General features: G+C 44.0%; 1 protein-coding gene across 1 annotated transcript in view; it reads right to left on the minus strand.

Moving 5' to 3' along the window:
• Window positions 1-6416: 6416 nt before the first annotated feature.
• The window catches only part of LOC307075299 (synaptic vesicle glycoprotein 2C-like), a gene marked incomplete at its 5' end in the record, with an annotated part of 29633 nt that continues 14718 nt past the window's right edge, over window positions 6417-21331 (minus strand). Inside the window, 9 exons of the mRNA XM_079735849.1 lie at window positions 6417-7472; window positions 7791-7950; window positions 8570-8773; window positions 9507-9640; window positions 11094-11258; window positions 12305-12393; window positions 13133-13243; window positions 13344-13433; window positions 14084-14217. Of these exons, the coding sequence (XP_079591975.1) occupies window positions 7289-7472; window positions 7791-7950; window positions 8570-8773; window positions 9507-9640; window positions 11094-11258; window positions 12305-12393; window positions 13133-13243; window positions 13344-13433; window positions 14084-14217 (1271 nt within the window). The 3' untranslated portion in view covers window positions 6417-7288. The remainder of the gene's footprint in view (window positions 7473-7790; window positions 7951-8569; window positions 8774-9506; window positions 9641-11093; window positions 11259-12304; window positions 12394-13132; window positions 13244-13343; window positions 13434-14083; window positions 14218-21331) is intronic.

The raw sequence follows: 21331 nt of genomic DNA on the forward strand, positions 1-21331 counted from the left end.
TGTGACGCAGAGCGCGCAGTGGACGCGCATTCCATTCCTGTGATGACACGTCTCCAGCCAACCAGTTCTCAGACCTTATCTCAACTTTCGATTCTTCGAACAATTCATGTTATGGCTGTGTCTTGAACTCGTTTTTGTATCCCAGACATGGGAGTGCTTCATATGAGATGGGTAAAAAAAAAAAAACTTAAATACGTAATTGTCCTGAGGAAGAACTTTAGCAATAAAACCAACCCTAAAGCTGTATAGGCCGTCCTAGACCAACGAACTAACCGCGGTAATACTAATAAACTATGAAAAACAAAACAAAAAAAGGGTTAGGGATCATCAGGCTTATTATTTTATAGTAATAGGCTAATAATTAGGCTTAATACATATTTATGTTTCATTATTTTTATAAAAGCCTACACATTAAATATGTCAGTTATTTTAAGTTATCAAAGTGGTCAATATAACCATACCATGATATAACAGACCTTTTGACATCACTTTAGGCCAAAGTAATGTCAAAAGTTATTTTCGTTTCTATTTATTGCAACAAAAAATATATATATTCCCCAATTTTTTTAATTTTATTTGTCCTCTGTTTGGTAAAAAAATGGTTTATCTGTTGAAAGATACAGGGTATCCTCAGCACTAGAAAGATGCAGGTTGGTTAATGGCAACATTTTGTTGCCCATACTTGTAAATGAAGACACTTTACGTAGAAAACTCAAAGGCTATTGGTGATTCCAGAGTTTATTCCTGAGGTGACGCATCTTAAGAAGGTTTATATTACAGGGTATTTGATATGAGTATCCAAATGCACCTCCACTTGGCTTCTCCTTCTTTGTTTGGGTCTTGTTTCCCTCTAATGTCAACCAGATGTGTTCGGTTTCATTTAACGTCACAACGCCTCCCTGGAAATCCCATGCTAAATGTTTTTTGTGTATGACAACACCAACATCCTAGCGGTCGGCAAAGTCTCCTTTCAAGTCCCATAGATATGGACTCCCCTGCTTTGTAGCATAGATGAGACCTACATCTTTTTACTGCATGACTCCTTTAAGTATGAACAAATTTTGCAAAATTCCTCATTACAAACAGGGATTGCTTTCCTCCTTATTTTTGTTTAGATTGTGGCTCGGCGTTAGTTCAAATACAGACTCCCAAAGTGTGACACAGTGTGTGTTGATAATAGTAGCTCTACACACAAAAACAAATCACATTTCCCTAGGCTGCGTTTTCTTTTTTAACCACTTTTCTGTTGTTGTTGTTGTCGTTGTTGTTGTTCTGTTGGTTCCCTTGTTAAGCACATAGGGTCAAGCACTTGCTGTTTTGCAGAAAAAGTGCCCTATAAATAAAGATGCTCAATAAAAGTAAGAGTTGATATCTAAAAAATGTCAGCTTGACACCATGTTCAGTGCAGATGGTAACCATGGTACCGATCTATCACGTTGTGGATGTTCTTCAACTACTAAAGTTTATGTTTTGAAGTGGAGGGATCTGAGGGGGCTCTCTGGGAATGTTTAGACACTGAGAAAAGACACTGGCAAGGATTAGACACTGGCAAGGACCAAAGTAGGTTTACAGGGAACATGTCTGGGTGAGGAGACCAGCAGCAGTACATGCTGGTGAGAGTATGAGGCCATATGTGTTCACCATGTCTTGTGAGGTGTTCACAGTTTATCTGTGGATACCTATTGTTATTGCCCGAATTCTTATTATTGTTTTATATGGGAGTGCCCATATCTCAGCAGTGGTAAAGTAAAAAGTTTGGAAGTGCGTCCATGATATTTGTATCCTGGAAGAGCATTGCCCATTCGGAGAGTCAGATCTCCTAACCTTTATGCCACCTTTCCTTAACCTTTGTGGATAAGGTCATTGGGTCAAGGTGATATGAAAAGGTGCGTCCTTTCGAACATGTTAAAAAATGAATTGGACTCCACTTTTCCCTACCGACGTCATTGCGCAATGGCGGGTATTGCTAATATTATTAGTCTCTAGTGTGAAACTACAATTTTCCGAAGATGGACTACAAAAAGCCCTCTTTCGATCCATGCCTTCTTGTCATATTGATTTCAATCAGGTTGTCACCAACAGGGAGAATCACTTAGGTCGGACTTAGCCAACAGGAACATTTTAGACCACTTGAACCCCAATTCAGATTTGAAAAAAAGAGGCTGAACTTAACCTGATGTTGAAACTGCACCCAGTAGTCTTTCTTAAATGGGAAGTTGGCATTTTATTTTCTTCTTTTCTCTTCTTCTGCTTTACCGCGTCTGTCATGCGTCTTTGCCTAGAGTCAGTTAACTTTGTCAGTGGCGTTGCTTTAAATATTGCTGCCGTAAAGGATTATGGGTAACAATTATCTCCTTTCCTTTCGTAAAGGTTGGTCAGTAGTAGTCTATGCTTACGGTGGGTTGCATCGAGGCACCTTTCCTAAACATTTTTAGAATTCGAACAACCTTTCCTCCAAGTATTTCCGGATCATCTCGTTATGAAAGTAAATTTCCTAAGCAAAAAACAGAATCCGTAGAGGCCCCGGGTCTCCAAAATGTTTGGAGGCAAAATTCCCATATTGGGTGCTATGACTTTCGGTTTTAGGGTTAGGATTAGGGTTTGTCATGGCCGCCCCAATGGATACAAAAATCTGAAACTTGGTGTACATTACTTATTTTGCATGCTAAACATTGCGACCCATAACGTCGGTCGGATAGATTTTGCTGTTCAGTTACAATTTAATTTTAAAAAACCCTGTTCTTAAAAATCATAGCTTCAATTGAAAAACAGTTTGGATGATCATGATCTATGGACTTGCATGATTAATAAACTGATTGTGTAAAGAATGGTAGAGTTATGGCAAATTCAATATTTGAAAATCTGCAAACAGTATTATATTGTTATATATATACGTGTGTGCTTGTGTGTGCATGTGTGAGTGCGTGAGTGTGCGTTTTTGCGAGTGTGTTACAATCCCCTGTCGGAAGCTGAGTTGCGTCTAGGATTAATGAATATATTCTTAATTCACTTGAAAAGGGTGGCCGCTGGGATAGGCGGTGGGTGGGCGACTGTGAATTCCTCTGGGACTGCTCGCAGTCCAAATATTTATTGTTTTATTTCCTTTTTTTTGGGAATGTGAATAACATACTAGACAATAAAATACAAGCTAATGATTTATAGACTTTTATATGTGTCCCATAATGTCTAATTTCCTTTTTCTTCTTTAGAAAGTCTTCTGCAATGAATTTGCTGCAAATGTTTATTGACAAGAAACCGGCAACACAGCATTTAGTGTAGGTTTGTGTTACACAGTCATAAAGACATGTGTGTAAGTGTTCATTGGGCAGCTCTAGTGCCACAGGAGAGCTGGGGACATTCCAGGGAGGAATGTCAGAGAACAGGCGACTCAGTGGGTACTGTAAGGTGTTATCTGTGGGAAACGGCCTTCCATCATGAGTGATGAGAGGGACAAAGACCTTGACATGTAGAACATGGGACAGGGGAGGAGCTTAAACAGGTTGTGAATACAAAGGGGCCTGGTGCATGTAATGTTTATTCTGTGGCACACTTTCTGATGAATAAAAGTAACTCCACGAGTGATCTGTATCAGCGTAACGTGTGGCTTTATTCATTCCAACTTCCTGGATTGTGCTCCCGTTCCCTGGTCTCGCGGGAATACATAGTGCCTATACTATGGCAAGTGGTTGGGTACAATCCTATGCTGTATAGCATATGAGAGTGTTACAGTGCAGATGGGGTGTCAGGGTGGCTTATCCACCAGCATCACGTACACAATACTCCTGTTTATCTAAATGAGTTGGAGCGAGATAGTCGCTGCTGCTGTGGACCTAGCCTGCAGTTCTGGAAAAGAGGAATGGACCTTCTGGTGGTTGTCTTTCTACTGCTCCTGGCAAAGAATCAAGGAGTAGAAACCCTCATCGGGCTTTAATGTACACAACCTCACTACAAGGGGAGATATACAGTGTGCGTGGGTGTCTGTTTACAGTTGTGTTTTAATGCTGAGAAAGTGTGTTTTCAGGTTTTGATCAGAATGGAATTACTGATTACATGGAGCAATGCAACTCTCTACTTTGCATTGTCAATTTTTTTTCATTTAAAAGGTTGTGTTAGGATTCTAGTTGATTCTAATTCTATATTGAAGTTCAAGCAGAACCATTGATGATTAAATCGGTATGAATCAAAGTAAATACACACTTGAAAAAACTCAAAACTATCTATTTTTGTTGTGAATATTTGAAGGGATTGTATTTCTCGGAACATTGTCTTTCAGGTCACCAGATACGGCTGAGTGGGAGAACTCTCTGCTCACTGTATTCGCTGAGTTGGTCCAGACCTCCGACTTAATGTATTGGTATTTCCTGTCCGACAGGGAGCAGCTTCCTGCCGTTTGTTCCATCAGTGGACACACTAACATTTGGCACAGGAATGAGATTGAAATCAATGAAACACATCACATTGTTGAGATAAAGAGGCAGCCATAAACAGTAGGATGTTATCTATTTACTCCATAGACATTATCATTCTATAATATAATCAGTGTATAGAGCTGAAACCATGTCTACTACAAAAAGTAGTTTCATCTATTAATTCCAGAAGTATGTTAAGGATGGTCTGTAATCACAAGGATACAAAATTATGTGATGAGCTGTAAAAGGACCGTCAACTTTTTACTTTCTGCCAGCATTTGAGTTTGCACTTCCAAGTGACTTTCTGTCAAAAAAAACTCTGAATAAAGTGACAACATACCGGGAGACTTGGCCAGTATAATTAGGTACAATTAAGGAAATAATGCAGTGATGTAGTGGGCCTCTCCACTAGCAGTGTTTTAATGGATCTCAGGTGACAAGTTATGTTTATGGTGTACTTTGTTGACTCGCTCCACTTAACAGAGGGAGAAAAATATCCAAATTGGGATTTATGTAGATGCAATGTGAATAAATGTGTCCTCTGGGACACTGACATCTAGAATAGATATGGTGCCATCTGCTGTTGATCTGCATAGGGAGGCTGGTCTTGACTCAGAGGGTTTCAGAGACGTGGATCTTCGCACTGGGAGAGTCCCCTTGTGGAAATAAACATCCTTAAGACCCTTAAGGATCTTGACATGTTTTATTTGGTTTTTTAAATGGCTGAACATGACACCGCAAGGTAAGACATGCTCATCATTGACGTCAGGAAGTTGTGATCAATAATCTATCGACAATGAAGCTCTGAGGTTTAAAATACCCAAGTCTGATTGGCTCTTTGAGCACATAAAGCCCTCCCCTCACAAAGAGCATGCCATGTCCACACTTAATCAGAACTCAAAACAAGAGTAGATTAACCCACGGTCCACAGTAAACCGAAACACAAAAAAAGAACAACACAAGAATAGTTATTAGGGAACCAACAGAGGACACAACAACAGAACCACAGAACGCCTTGAGGAACAAACATGCAGGTTGTTTTTTCTTCAACAGGGATCAATATATCAATTGGGCTCTGCACACTAAGTGTTGCCTTGATGGCACAGTGGCAGAGAAGTTCAAGGACAAGCAAACACGAAAAATGTACACACAAACTACAACCAGAAACGGGAAACAAGAATTCTAATAGGTTCGGCTCGTCTTTTAAGTTCAGGAAAAATATGAAATGAAAACGTGAAAAGTACGATTTAAAGTTGTAGCACAGATTTAAAGGCATTTACTGAGTTGCACAAATGTCCACTTAGAATCAATTCCCCCCCCAAAACCATGCCATATTTGCTTATTAGAATGAAAACGTTACTGTTAATATTATAACATCAAGCATGGATATTAATAACCAACAATGTTGGAAGCATGGCTTTTGATTTCACTCAAGGTTGGGCTGCTTTCACTTTGGGGCAAAATTAGAGGAAAGTGTCACTGCTTGGACACATTCAATACTTAAAAAACGTGGCATGTTTGAGAGTGAAAATAAAACATACACAATATACATTTTTTTGGCGCATGAGTTTCTGAAGTAGAAGGCGATGAGTCAGCTACAACACCACAGACACCTGCTTCAAGAAGCGTAGTCATGCATCCACAAGGACTGACACACACACACACACAGAAACTAACCTTCACCGGTACACACACACTCAAAGTCATACATACACGCACACACACATGCACACAAAAAGAGAGTCTGCTAGGTTTTTAAGAGCGAGAGACGTGCTTGAAGCGAGATTCTTCAAGAAAGGCCTTTTAGTTCCAAGGGAGCAGAGCAGCAGAAACAACAAGAAAAGCTAAAAAGAGCATGGCGGGAGACATTAAGATCCCCTCACCCAGACATAGAGAGAGATTGAGAGCGAGGAGCCAGACAGAGGGTGATTTTCTCAGGGGGCTCAGAGGTCAAACAGAGGCTGTCCAGTATAAATAGTTGTGGATAGAGATCCAGACTAGTTAAAAGCGAAGCTCTTAACACTGAGCAAATTGCCATACCACACAAACACACACACGAAGGAACAGAGCATTCAGACAGAAAGGGTTGTGAGGTGTAAAAGTTCCTCAGCAGGGGAATAGAGAAGTGTAAACGTTTTTTTACTTTGCAGCTGCAGCAGAGTCTGTTGGGACTGTATTAAATGAGAGGATGTCTTTAGTCAATGTCTCATTATGCAGTCAAGCAGGCGGACAGAAACTCAACACTAAACAAAGAAACCTAAACAACGTACAAATTCAAATTGGTAATTTGCCTAGGAATTATATGTCCTATGTCATTGTATAGTAAGGTCTTTGATTTTAAAAATAATTAAATTAGACTCATTGAAGAAAAAACTCCCTACCATTCTTTGTCCAGGGCCCTATGGGTGAGGCTATGGTCGTCTTGCCGAGCTGTGAAGAGCCCTAGTTCTAAGCACCAAATAAACCTTCACCCAGACCTAAAGGGAGAATTCAGAGGACCGTCGTACCATATTGATCCATACTGTCCAGAAATAAGATGTAATAAGGATCACTTACTGTATATATTTATACAACTCCATAATATAAACACAACGATGAGCCTCTGTGTATTTGCGACCGCAAATACACGGTGACTATATTTCATTGTTCCATATTTTCTGGTTAATATTTGCTACGGATTTAACAACAGATCTTTATTATTTTGGCACTTTGATATAATGGACTAAGGCAAGATTAAATAAAAACATTAATTAAAAAGATAAATAAATAAAAACACAAAAATAAATGCAATTACTGATAAAAACAGTTAAATAAGGAAAACCAACAAATAAAATAAATCCATAAATCCCTAAATCCATTTCAAGATCAACCGCCCCCCTTCACATGAGGACATTGGCGCGTGTGTCGGGGAGCCTGAGGCCCACCAGGCCCCCGGCCACCAGCACGGTCGAGGCCAGCAGGATGGGCACCGCCTTGCTAACGCCCACCAGCGAGCCGAAGATCAGGTTCCCCAGCACCGCCGCCAGCTTACACATGGCGTTACAGAACCCGAAGCCAGTTCCCCTGGGAGAAACACATAGCGCACGACATCACATAAATACCTTTCATGTATAATAAAAAAGTCCAACCTACAGTTTGATAATCCACATAACAATGCCAGAGATTCAGTTATGTGTGGTGTACTGTATGCTGCCTCATCCTGTTCACTCAACATGACCACCACATTCCTATCACCTCGTTGTTTTCAATGTATAAAGAAGAGGTTCTTGATAGCGCCCCATGTTAGACACATAGAGGCAGGTCGATGAGACACGGGTGGAGACCTGGTCCTTAGGACACACACAACTACACCTACTACACAAAAACACACACAGCACCCACCTCCTGTCAGTGGGGTAGATCTCCGCCGTGACGACGTCCAGAGAGTTCCATGCTGAGATGCTGAGTCCGTTGTAGAGACACAGCATGAAGATCATCATGGACTCGCTGGTGCCGAACCACAGGAAGAAACAGCTGATACCTGACAGCACCATGGATCCCCCTGTGGTCGAAACATGGTCAGCATATCTGCATTACATTTCCTGAGCTGACACTAATCCAAAGAGATTTACAATGAGGGCATTAATTCATGAAGATAAAATCCAGAAAGTGTACGGATTATGTGAGATACATAATATTCATCAAAAAGGCAAACTGTTTCAAGTACCAGATTATAGAAACAAGAGATAGAGAATGTTTTATTTATTTAATAGTAATATCTATATTTTCTTCAGTTCAGGACCTGAAAAACAGACTCAGTTCCACTCAGTACGTTATGTAATATATTATAATAATAATATTATAGTACATATCATATTTACATATTATATTCTAGCTTTATATCACAGCATATTATATCAATATATTTAGTATATGAATTATGTATTGATATATATTCGGTGTGCGAAATAAGGGGTGGGGGGGGGGGCTTTCAAACCAGATTAGTGGCAGCGGTTTACATGGGCTTCTAGATCTAAAGTCAATCTGAACTCTTTCAAACCAGATTAGAGGCAGCTGTTTACATGCGCTCCTAGATCTATAGTCGATTGTGTCTCTGGCCAGTAACCACAAGCATAGATCTGAGCATCATACCGGAGCAGATATCAAACAGAGTCTCCTACCCAACATGCTGAGGCGTCCAATCTTGTCCATGAGCAGCGCAGAGACGATGTTGCCAGGCAACACGGCCAGAGTTCCCAGGAAGTTTACAAAGTAGACCCAGTAGGCGCTGTAGTCATCATCAAACGTCATCTGGCAGCCCGTCTTGTTGTTGTGGAAGGAGCTGGTGATCACACGGGAGTTGGTGAGCTTGGAGTCATCGATGTCTGCCGTTTGACCAGAGGGAGGGAGAAAAGAAAGAGGGATTTCACAGAATTTAGTTCACACTCACACTAAACACTTCGTATTCAGGAATATATTCACAATGAACACAATGAGAGGATATCAGCTCCATACCAAACAAAATAAACGTGTGACTTCAATCTAACAGTGACACAGTTTGATTAACAGGTTGTTATTCTAAAAGGCAGGACCCCACAACAACTGAAACATTTACCCTTCCTTGATTCACAGTGGTGATGATGGATTCATACATAAATAACGATCATCTCACAAACTATGGCCTCCATCTCTACTGTACATCCACTTCTTGCCCTCATCAGTATCCCCTACTGTCTCTTCCCATTGCTCCATAGAGGAGAACGAATCAGCAGCCAGACAGGCTGTTATCATCTCCTTATGCTCAGCTGCACAGCACTGGACGATGCTGGACAGAGGCCATTCTGAGGCCTGTGCTCCACATGGTGTGAATCAGCAAAATCTCTCTGGAAACATTCCTGAGAGTGTTCTGCCCTACGTCTGGTACAATACAAAGTCTAGTACGCTACAACATCCTCGTCTGCCTCAAAACCATTGGGTTGAGCGCGGTACTGACCGGAGAGACAGACAGACAGACGGGACAAACACAGAAACAGATGCTCCGACAGACACAGACAAACAGACAGGTAGGCGGAGGGGCAGACAAACAGACAGACGGACGGTCTTTCCACGTGGACTAACCAGTGTTATGAAAGATGGAATCTATAAAGGTGCAGTTCTTGAAGGAGGAGCCGACAGAGGAGACGTTTTCAAAGTAACAGCTGACGAAGGTAGAGTCGATGAAGGTCACCGCCTTGAACCTCATGGCGGTGAACCTGTGGGGCGAACACACAGCGTGATCAAAGACATCAAACATCACGTATGATGTCCCAGGTGCTGCCGTACCCCGTTATGACCGTACATCTAGATTGCATCCCACCACTGATGTGGCGGTTTTTCAACACTAAAAATTCAAAGCTTCTCATCCATTTTAAAGAATGGTGATGACATAGAATGAAGAAGCTAGACTAGAAACTAGAAATCCATCTTAAAGGCACACGTGTGTCTAAAGCCATGCCAGAATTAAAACATTTGCCCCAACATTTCACTTTGACCAACCAGTCGCAATCGGGTGCAAAACTATGTCAATTTGTGGTCTTTTGTTATTGACTGAGGCTTATAGCTGGGATAGGCACTGAGGCTTAAAGCTAGGGTAGGCACTGAGGCTTAAAGCTGGGGTAGGCACTGAGGCGTAAAGCGGGGGTAGGCACTGAGGCTTAAAGCGGGGGTAGGCACTGAGGCTTAAAGCTGGGGTAGGCAATGAGGCTTAAAGCGGGGGTAGGCACTGAGGCTTAAAGCTAGGGTGGGCACTGAGGCTTATAGCTGGGGTAGGCACTGAGGCTTGTAGCTTGGGTAGGCACTGAGGCTTATAGCTGGGGTAGGCACTGAGACTTGTAGCTTGGGTAGGCACTGAGGCTTAAAGCGGGGGTAGGCACTGAGGCTTAAAGCGGGGGTAGGCACTGAGGCTTAAAGCTAGGGTAGGCACTGAAGCTTAAAGCTAGGGTGGGCACTGAGGCTTATAGCTGGGGTAGGCACTGAGGCTTGTAGCTTGGGTAGGCACTGAGGCTTAAAGCTAGGGTGGGCACTTAGGCTTAAAGTTAGGGTAGGCACTGAGGCTTAAAGCTAGGGTGGGCACTGAAGATTAAAGCTAGGGTAGGCACAGAGGCTTAAAGCTAGGGTAGGCAATGAGGCTTAAAGCTAGGGTAGGGACTGAAGATTAAAGCTAGGGTAGGCACTGAGGCTTAAAGCTAGGGTAGGCACGCGGGGGAACCAGCCAGAGTAAGACTTTGAAAGACTCCAACTGAAAAAAGCCCAACCCTCCCTTCAGACCTCCCTCCAAAGCCTTTCCCCCAAAACGGGCAGAGCTATTAGCTTTAGCAGTGGGTCGGCCTAGCCTTGTGGACACTCCGGTCAGGTGCAATAAGTGCACGGGCACAGTGGGCAGGTACGACAGGTAGGCAATCCAATCATTTAATTTTGGCTGTATGAAATGATGGGATGGTCTTATAACAGATCAGATACTCAACAATTTATTTTTCTTGTCAGAGCATATAATTTCTTGATTACTTTCAGCAGAGAATTTCAACAAATATGACAAAAAAGACAAATTGCCTACCCCAGCATTAATATCACCATATAAACCTAATACAAATTCCTGCTACACAAGGAGGCAAGTTTATTCATATAGCACCCTCAAACAGAAAGGCAGGAATCACAAAATAAGTCTACCTGTCATTTCGAAACACTCCGTTCCTGTGGATCTGGTTCTCCAGGGTGAAGTTGAAGGTAAAGTCCTCGGTACGTTCTCCAATGTGGATCTTCACTCTGGAGGCATACTCATCCGCCTGGAGGTGTTTGATGACGTCAGGGAACCACACAGACAGTCCATAATACCTGCTCACACCAGACACCAGAGGAAAGAGACTTTACTACCAGTTCCTTACTGGGAGGTTACATTAGTCATTAATGGTCAAGAGCATCACGGAAAATAATTCATTCAAGTGCACCAGTTGGCTGCCAGCTCTGTGTTGATTGGAGATAGGACGGGACTCTGCATATGGAACGGGTCACAAACTAATGCTCTGGCCTTTAACTATTGGGTTTGGAATGTGATGTGTGTGTTTGTGTGTGTGAGTGAGTGAGTGAGTGAGTGAGTGAGTGAGTGAGTGAGTGAGTATGAGAGAGATAGCGTGTGTGTGAGTGAGTGAGTGCTTGCGTATGTTTGTGTGTGTGTGTATAGGTAGATGACATGAGCATATACATTAATACAAATTTGCATTAAGCGTGTTACGTGTTCTCAAAAGAAAAGCATGTATGGATCCCTACACACGCTGTACATCACTTTACACAAGACCCGCCCCCTAGGGCTGATCTGGACCAATGAGGACACCACAATGAGACTTGTTGAAAGGTGGCAGACGCCACCATTGGACTGTTGCATCACACACTTCAATTATCTGTCATCCATCACCACTAGCATTACAGGCTTAAGACCCAATAAAGGATGTATCAAAACACACAAACCACACAAAGACACAGACATACTGAGACAGGCACATACACACACACACACACACACACACACACACACACACACACACACACACACACACACACACACACACAAGAACACAAAGAAACACAGACTCAAACACAATGACACAGGCCGACTAGCACATGCACACACACAAACACAGCCACACTCACAGCCTGCTGTGACTTATTGAGTAATACCAAGGCAGACGGGAGCTGGCACATTAAAGAGAGACGGCCATTGCTTCTTCCCACATGCGACCTGTTCCCAGAGGAGGGATTATGGAGAACAATTATGAGAAACAAAAGCGTTAGGTCGCCATTCAACACTGAATGCGGGGACATCAGGAGTAGCACAGGGAAGGGCAGGTCGAATAAAGAGCAGGAGAGTGTGTGTGGAAGCTCACCCAAAGGACAGGGTGAACCACACCATGGCCAGCTTCACCGTGTTGTCCCTCACCGGGTAACTGAAGCACCTCATGAAGGTCATCCACAGCTGGTAGGGAACAGGACAACCGTTTGTAAATGGTAGATGGACTATATTTATCCAGCGTTTTCCTAACCAGTGGCCAACCAAAGCGCTCCAAAAATATTGCCTAACATTCACCCATTTACACACCGACGGCGGAGTCAATCATGCAAGGCAACAGCTAGCTCGTAGGGAGCAGTAAGGGTGAGGCGTCTTGCTCAGAGACACCTTGACCCTCAGCAACCTTAAGGTTACCAGCCAACCCGCTCTACCTCCTGAGCCACATGCAGCCCAGTTTAACACTAGTTAGTAGTCCTGTCCTTATGAGTCCTGGTTGAGTGTCGCAAACGCCAATAAAGTTTCATTATTCTATGTCGATTGGCTGTCACAAGCCGTCACAAAACCGATCTACCTGTGATCTACCTGTGAGACAGCAGCGATTGGCTGATGTTGAATCACCTCACTGGTGGACTGAAGCAATCTGGTAGGCTGGGATCTACCTCTCGATCAATCACACCTAGCTGGACTCTCACAGTATTGATGTCCCAAGTGGAACGTTTGTTTAAGTGGACTTGGATTGGTATTGGACTGTTCTCACAAATCAGACTTCAGGTTCTTATCTGAGGTCTGATGGCAGACAAGCTCAAAACTTGGTGACCGATAGGCTTCATACATGTTACACAAAGCAGTCCTGCTATTAAATTGCAGGACTGCTTTAGCTCTGATTATACGCCTGGCTGGTAAACCCTAAAGAAAAGCAACCTACTCCTCTGATCTCGGCCCGAACCTTCATGAAGACCTTGGCCACAGGGTTGGCCGTCTCGCTCTGCATCTCCACCAGCTCGTCCAGCTGCCTAGGGACCTTGATTCTGTTCACCTGTAGGGGGAGACAGAGGTCACTCCTGGCCACCACATTGAAGCCTTACTGGGGTGGAGGCGGTGGTGGTGGAGGCGGTGGTGTCACTGCACTCACTCACAGTGAACACTCGCTCGGGCTCTCCGCGGGCGCGCATGTTGGTGTCGTGGATGTGCTTGAGCACCATCCAGGCCTCGTCATGTTTGCCGTTCTGGAGAAGATCAGAGATGAGAGGAGGGAAGATGAAGTGTAATCAAAACAATGAGATAAGAAAAGAAAAAAGAAACAGCACAACAATTACTTCAGAAAATTTGTATATAGAATTGTGCAGAAAGAAGATCATATAAAAATAAGAATAAGAGTTGAATATCAGCAATATATCTGAAGCAGATGAAGCAGATAAAGAAGCCAAGGTGCACAATGTTAGAGAATTTAAAAAGTTTTACCTTGGATTGAGAATGTTCGCCACTGAATTTAGAAAAAAATTGCCACTGAATTTAGAATATTTGCCACTGAATTTAGTATGTTTGCAACTGAATTAAGAATGTTTGCCACTGAATTTTGAATGTTTGCCACTGAATTAAGAATGTTTGCCACTGAATTTAGAATGTTTGCCACTGAATTATTAATGTTTGCCACTGATTTAAGAACATTTACCACTCAATTTAGAATGTTTGCCAGTGAATTAAGAATGTTTGCCACTGAATTTAGAACATTTGCCACTGAATTAAGAAGTATTCACTGAATTAAGAATGTTTGCTACTTGATTTTTATTGTTTTCCATTGAATTCGGAACGTTTGCCACCGAATTTACTTTTTTATTGACGTTTTGCATTGAAATTAGACGTTTCCACACCTCACCTGTAGGAAGAAACGTGGGCTCTCGGGCATGAAAGTGAGGGCCACCACAGCGGAGACGCAGGGCAGAGCGCAAACCACAACGAACACCCTCCAGCTATGGAACTGGTAGGCTGAACCCATGCTGAAACTCCACCCTACCACCAGCCATGTAGACAGAGGAACAGACACACACACGCACAGACAGACACACACCCACACACACATACACAGTGTGAGTTTATAAAACAGCATACTAATCTACAGTTATGCCCAATGCAACATATGATCAAATCATAGTTATAAAAGTATTGTTAACAGCAACCTTCGCCCCAATCCCGCTGTATTCCCAATTCACTCATACACTGCTGAGGAACAATAGGGCTTGTACATCACAACGCAGCATTTTGATGATGATACTCTAATCATAATAATACTGCCATATTGAGAGGACTCAAGACTTCAACGTAAATATCCCATAACTTCCGTTTGAAATGGTGATGAGGCATTAGTTAAACAAAGAGTCAAACACTACTATCAACACAATAACAATTTCGATGAGCCTTTGATTCCAATATGGAGTTATGGGTTATTGTGATGTGACACTGTGTTGCAAGGTTTCAAGCCCTTTCTGTTCTGAAATAACAGGCCAGTTCACCAACAGTCTAAAATCTAACAAAATGCCTTTAAGCAGATATCAACTCCTGTGTGAAAGAAATGCTGAGAACTGCTTTAAGAAATAATGAATTTATTGTTGTTATCATGAGCTCAAACCAGGCAACAACAACCTCCATAATGTACGTATATATATATATATATATATCCACCCCTCACACATACACACACACACATATATATATATATATATATATATATATATATGTATATATACAGTGGGGCAAAAAAGTATTTAGTCAGCCACCAATTGTGCAAGTTCTCCCACTTAAAAAGATGAGAGAGGCCTGTAATTTTCATCATAGGTATACCTCAGCTATGAGAGACAAAATGAAAAAAATAAATCTAGAAAATCACATTGTCTGATTTTTAAAGAATTTATTTGCAAATTATGGTGGAAAATAAGTATTTTGTCAATAACAAAAGGTCATCTCAATACTTTGTTACATGCCCTTTGTTGGCAATGACAGAGGTCAAACATTTTCTGTAAGTCTTTACAAGGTTTTCACACACTGCTGCTGGTATTTTGGCCCATTCCTCCATGCAGATCTCCTCTAGAGCAGTGATGTTTTTGGGCCTTCGCTGGGCAACACAGACTTTCAACTCCCTCCAAAGATTTTCTATGGGGTTGAGATCTGGAGACTGGCTAGGCCACTCCAGGACCTTGAAATGCTTCTTACGAAGCCACTCCTTCGTTGCCCGGGCGGTGTGTTTGGGGTCATTGTCATGCTGAAAGACCCAGCCACGTTTCATATTCAGTGCCCTTGCTGATGGAAGGAGGTTTTCACTCAAAATCTCACGATACATGGCCCCATTCATTCTTTCCGTCACACGGATCAGACATCCTGGTCCCTTGGCAGAAAAACAGCCCCAAAGCATGATGTTTCCACCCCATGCTTCACTGTAGGTATGGTGTTCTTTGGATGCAACTCAGCATTCTTTCTCCTCCAAACACGACGAGTTGAGTTTTTACCAAAAAGTTCTATTTTGGTTTCATCTGACCATATGACATTCTCCCAATCCTGTTCTGGATCATCCAAATGCTCTCTAGCAAACTTCAAACGGGCCCGGACATGCACTGGCTTTAGCAGGGGGACACGTCTGGCACTGCAGGATTTGAGTCCCTGGCGGCGTAGTGCGTTAGTGATGGTAGCCTTTGTTACTTTGGTCCCAGCTCTCTGGAGGTCATTCACTAGGTCCCCCCGTGTGGTTCTGGGATTTTTGTTCACCGTTCTTGTGACCATTTTGACCCCACAGGGTGAGATCTTGCGTGGAGCCCCAGATCGAGGGAGATTATCAGTGGTCTTGTATGTATTCCATTTCCTAATAATTGCTCCCACAGTTGATTTCTTCACACCAAGCTGCTTACCTATTGCAGATTCGGACTTCCCAGCCTGGTGCAGGTCTACAATTGTGTTTCTGGTGTCCTTTGACAGCTCTTTGGTCTTGGCCATAGTGGAGTTTGGAGTGTGACTGTTTGAGGTTGTGGACAGGTGTCTTTTATACTGATAAGGAGTTCAAACACGTGCCATTAATACAGGTAACGAGTGGAGGACAGAGGAGCCTCTTAAAGAAGAAGTTACAGGTCTGTGACAGCCAGAAATCTTGCTGGTTTGTCAGCTATATATATATACAGTGGGGCAAAAAAGTATTTAGTCAGCCACCAATTGTACAAGTTCTCCCACTTAAAAAGACGAGAGAGGCCTGTAATTTTCATCATAGGTATACCTCAGCTATGAGAGACAAAATGAAAAAAAAAATCCAGAAAATCACATTGTCTGATTTTTTAAGAATTTATTTGCAAATTATGGTGGAAAATAAGTATTTGGTCACCTACAAACCAGCAAGATTTCTGGCTGTCACAGACCTGTAACTTCTTCTTTAAGAGGATCCTCTGTCCTCCACATGTTACCTGTATTAATGGCACCTGTTTGAACTCCTTATCAGTATAAAAGACACCTGTCCACAACCTCAAACAGTCACACTCCAAACTCCACTATGGCCAAGACCAAAGAGCTGTCAAAGGACACCAGAAACACAATTGTAGACCTGCACCAGGCTGGGAAGTCTGAATCTGCAATAGGTAAGCAGCTTGGTGTGAAGAAATCAACTGTGGGAGCAATTATTAGGAAATGGAATACATACAAGACCACTGATAATCTCCCTCGATCTGGGGCTCCACACAAGATCTCACCCTGTGGGGTCAAAATGATCACAAGAACGGTGAACAAAAATCCCAGAACCACACGGGGGGACCTAGTGAATGACCTCCAGAGAGCTGGGACCAAAGTAACAAAGGCTACCATCACTAACGCACTACGCCGCCAGGGACTCAAATCCTGCAGTGCCAGACGTGTCCCCCTGCTAAAGCCAGTGCATGTCCGGGCCCGTTTGAAGTTTGCTAGAGAGCATTTGGATGATCCAGAACAGGATTGGGAGAATGTCATATGGTCAGATGAAACCAAAATAGAACTTTTTGGTAAAAACTCAACTCGTCGTGTTTGGAGGAGAAAGAATGCTGAGTTGCATCCAAAGAACACCATACCTACAGTGAAGCATGGGGGTGGAAACATCATGCTTTGGGGCTGTTTTTCTGCCAAGGGACCAGGACGTCTGATCCGTGTGACGGAAAGAATGAATGGGGCCATGTATCGTGAGATTTTGAGTGAAAACCTCCTTCCATCAGCAAGGGCACTGAAGATGAAACGTGGCTGGGTCTTTCAGCATGACAATGACCACAAACACACCGGCCGGGCAACGAGGGAGTGGCTTCGTAAGAAGCATTTCAAGGTCCTGGAGTGGCCTAGCCAGTCTCCAGATCTCAACCCCATAGAAAATCTTTGGAGGGAGTTGAAAGTCCGTGTTGTCCAGCGAAGGCCCAAAAACATCACTGCTCTAGATGAGATCTGCATGGAGGAATGGGCCAAAATACCAGCAGCAGTGTGAGAAAACCTTGAAAGACTTACAGAAAACGTTTGACCTCTGTCATTGCCAACAAAGGGCATGTAACAAAGTATTGAGATTACCTTTTGTTATTGACCAAATACTTATTTTCCACCATAGTTTGCAAATAAATTCCTTAAACATCAGACAATGTGATTTTCTAGATTTTTTTTTTTTCATTTTATCTCTCATAGCTGAGGTATACCTATGATGAAAATTACAGGCCTCTCTCATCTTTTTAAGTGGGAGAACTTGCACAATTGGTGGCTGACTAAATACTTTTTTGCCCCACTGTATATATATATATTTATATATATATATATATATTTCCAGCCCTCACACATACACATACATATATATATATATATATATATTAGGGGTGTAACGGTACACGTATTTGTACCGAACCGTCACGGTACAAGCACTTCGCTGCGGTTACAGAAGTGTCCCGCGGTACGTAAATGTGGCGTACATAGCGTTAATATGGCGAATTGAAGTCGGAGTTCCACCCGGACCGTTTAGCCAAAGTATACTACTACGACTCTGTAATCCGACTCCGTAACTACGGAGACCCCTCAGCAACTCTCCGTTGGGATGTCGGATACGCAATGCAATTCGCCGCCCGATCTAATTTATATGTTGACTACAAACCATGTAAGCAGTGTTGTAAATAAACTTCCAAAGCTTTTGAAATCCTATTTGGTGTTTTATTGGTCCTTAAGGTGGAAAGTGAACAATGTACAAAGTAATTAAGGTTCAAAGTCAAACCGGAGAAGTGATTCCGGAAATGAATTTGTTAAAAGACCAATCAAAGCCCTTGCTGTCTCCGTTGCCTCGACCAATAGGTCCATGGCGTCAACGGACAGTTAAAAAATATTGGATGCTCTCCGGCTATGGAGAGGGCTCTCCGTGTCTACGTACAGCACTTTTACATGCACACGCTATCGATGGGCAACGATCGTCGAATAGTCAAATAGTCGGAGTCACGTAGAATATCGAATAATGAATGTGACTATCGTTATTTGTTACACGGCTCTTCTCAATGCTGTTCCGTTGACTTGCATGGGGCTTCACAACTTCCGGTGGTGAATAGCGTCCTCGGTTGCTAAGCGGCGTCAACGTCTTTGGCGGACTATTTCTCTGCTGATCAACACTACGAATGCTGGTAACAAATAAATTGTAAAAAGACACACCGTATGAAGTTATCTTTTTGACGTTTCTAGTTCACCGTCATGCAGGCTGTGTTCAGTAAAATAAATAAATAAATAAATAAATAAATAAATAGCGATCCGTTTTCGCCGCATGTAGGTCTATCTGCCTAAGCCCACGTTGAAATAATGAAAATAAAGCCTCTCCCTGTGTCATTGTGTGTGCGTGTATCCGAGGTGCGTGCGTGCGTGGGGGGTTCTTGATTGACCGATTTTCGAATATTGTTCTATTACTTCTCAGTGAATATCGAATAGTATTTTTGCCAGAAATGCACATCCCTAGCACACGCATTTGAAAAGGCACCATCCAGGTGTTACTATCACTGCTGCTGTGGAAAAAAAAACGAACTGTTCAAACCCAGCTCACAACACTATTTCAACAACCCCTGTCTGGGAATTCAGAAATTCAAATGCCATAACCAAGTTTGTTGGTGCTTTCAATGCTGCTGATCTACGGCCATTCTCCGTTGTTGACAAACAAGCAGTTTTTAAAAAAATTCCCCTTAACTATGAACCGTACCGTACCGTACCGTGACTTAAAAACCGAGGTACGTACCGAACCGTGACTTTTGCTCATCCTGCGGAGGACGAGCAAGACCAGGTACCCCTTTAAAAGGCTGTGACAGGTTCTCTTACGGGAAGGAAGCTGTAAGCAGGAGTGGACCAGGGAACCTCCAGGAACGGATCTAGCTGACCTTTTTCCCAACGCTCGCAGACGACGTCGACAGGCGAGGAACACACCGTCGGAACGGAGCTCCAGACCGGAGCGATATCCCTCTTCAGGGACGAAACTGGCTGGGCCGGAAGGACGATAGCATTGACTCTTTCGTGGCTCACAGAGCCATCAATATTATTTCCCGTTTTTCCGGCGTTGGGCACAGACCCACGCGTTTTTTCCGTTGTTCCTTGAATAAATGCCTCTTGTGGCTTTGAATGGACCTTGGCGTGTGGTAATTTCCAGAGTGACAGAGACATTCCTGGGGCCGGGTCGCCACATATGGTGGAGAATGCAGGAAATTTGACCATGCTACCATATTACCAGCCCACACGCCAATGCAGAACCCGGAAGGAGCCGCAGCCGCGGCCGCCGCCCAGTGTCAACTACGGGACCAAGCCCTGGCACCCAGAGAGACACCGCCGAGAGCCTCGTCCTTCTCCGGGAGGCGGTACTATGACTCACCCAGCAAGCAGTGCGCTAAACCCCGACCTCCGCACCGACCAGCCGCCTTACCAAACTCGGGACGGATGACGACGTGGAGGCCTGCCTGGAGGTGTTTGAAAGGACGGCTCGTCGGGAGAGCTGGCCGGAGGACCAGTGGGCTGACATACTGTCGCCCTTCCTCACCAGACACGCACAGCAGGCGAGCCAGGATCTGACATCGGAGCGCGCCAGTCAGTACCCGGAGTTAAAGCAGGCGATACTGGCCTACTATGGTTATAGCCTCGCCGCCCGGGCCCAGAGATTCCACGACTGGCAATTCGATATCCAAGGCGCAGTACGGACTCAAATCTCCCAGCACTGCAGGCTGATCCGGAGATGGCTCGCGGCCGGGGAAATTCCCAGCCTCCTCGATCGGATTCTAATAGACAATACCATCCATCAGCTCCCGCCAGACGCCCAGAGAAACCTCGCCAACAACCACCCCGACACGGTGGAAGAGTTGGTCCGGCAACTGGAGAACTGGCAGGTGGCACAACAGCTGAGTTTCAGCGTTCGGGACCCATCGCGATCCACCGAGACGCGAAAGGACAGACAAGGACTGAATTCCTCGCAGCGATCACCCCCACCGAGGCCGCTGACCCTCTCCCAGGAGCCCCGAGAGGATAGGGGGCGCTTCAGCTGCAGACAGATGGGACACCTAGCCCAACAGTGTCCCGGAGACCGGGATGTATCCATGCCCTCGGGGAGAATCTCAGAGCTCCCCTCTCACCGAGTTTTCGGATTTCTTCCCGACGGGGGGGGGAACGGAACGACCCGGACAGTTCGCCAGGGCCCAAATATAGGGCGACGTCCCGAAGCACGCCTGGAGCCACATCCTCGCCCATGATGGCCAAGCTGGGGAGTCGGTGAGTTGCTTGCGACACCCTAACTTCAGCCCCAAGGGGGGTCTGCTATATCAGGTAGTAGAGAAGGGGGGGATGGTGACCGAACAACTGATGGTTGTTCGCCCGTTTGTTAGCAAGGTACCATTCATGGCACACTCCCATCTGTAAGGGGCCCACTTATGCATGGATAAAACCAGGGACAGGATTTTAGCTTGTTTTTATTGGCCCGGGGTGAAAGGAGACGTCGTCCGGTATTATCAGACATGCCCTGGGGCCAGAGAGCGTCCACCCTCTGATCCCCATGCCAATTATTGAGGCACCGTTTCACCGGATAGCACTTGACATTGTCGGGCCTCTCCCGAAGACCAGCCGGGGTCATAGATATAGTTTAGTCTTGGTA

The sequence above is a fragment of the Pollachius pollachius genome, assembly GCF_949987615.1.
Source record: "Pollachius pollachius genome assembly, chromosome: 4".
Lineage (NCBI taxonomy): Eukaryota > Metazoa > Chordata > Actinopteri > Gadiformes > Gadidae > Pollachius > Pollachius pollachius.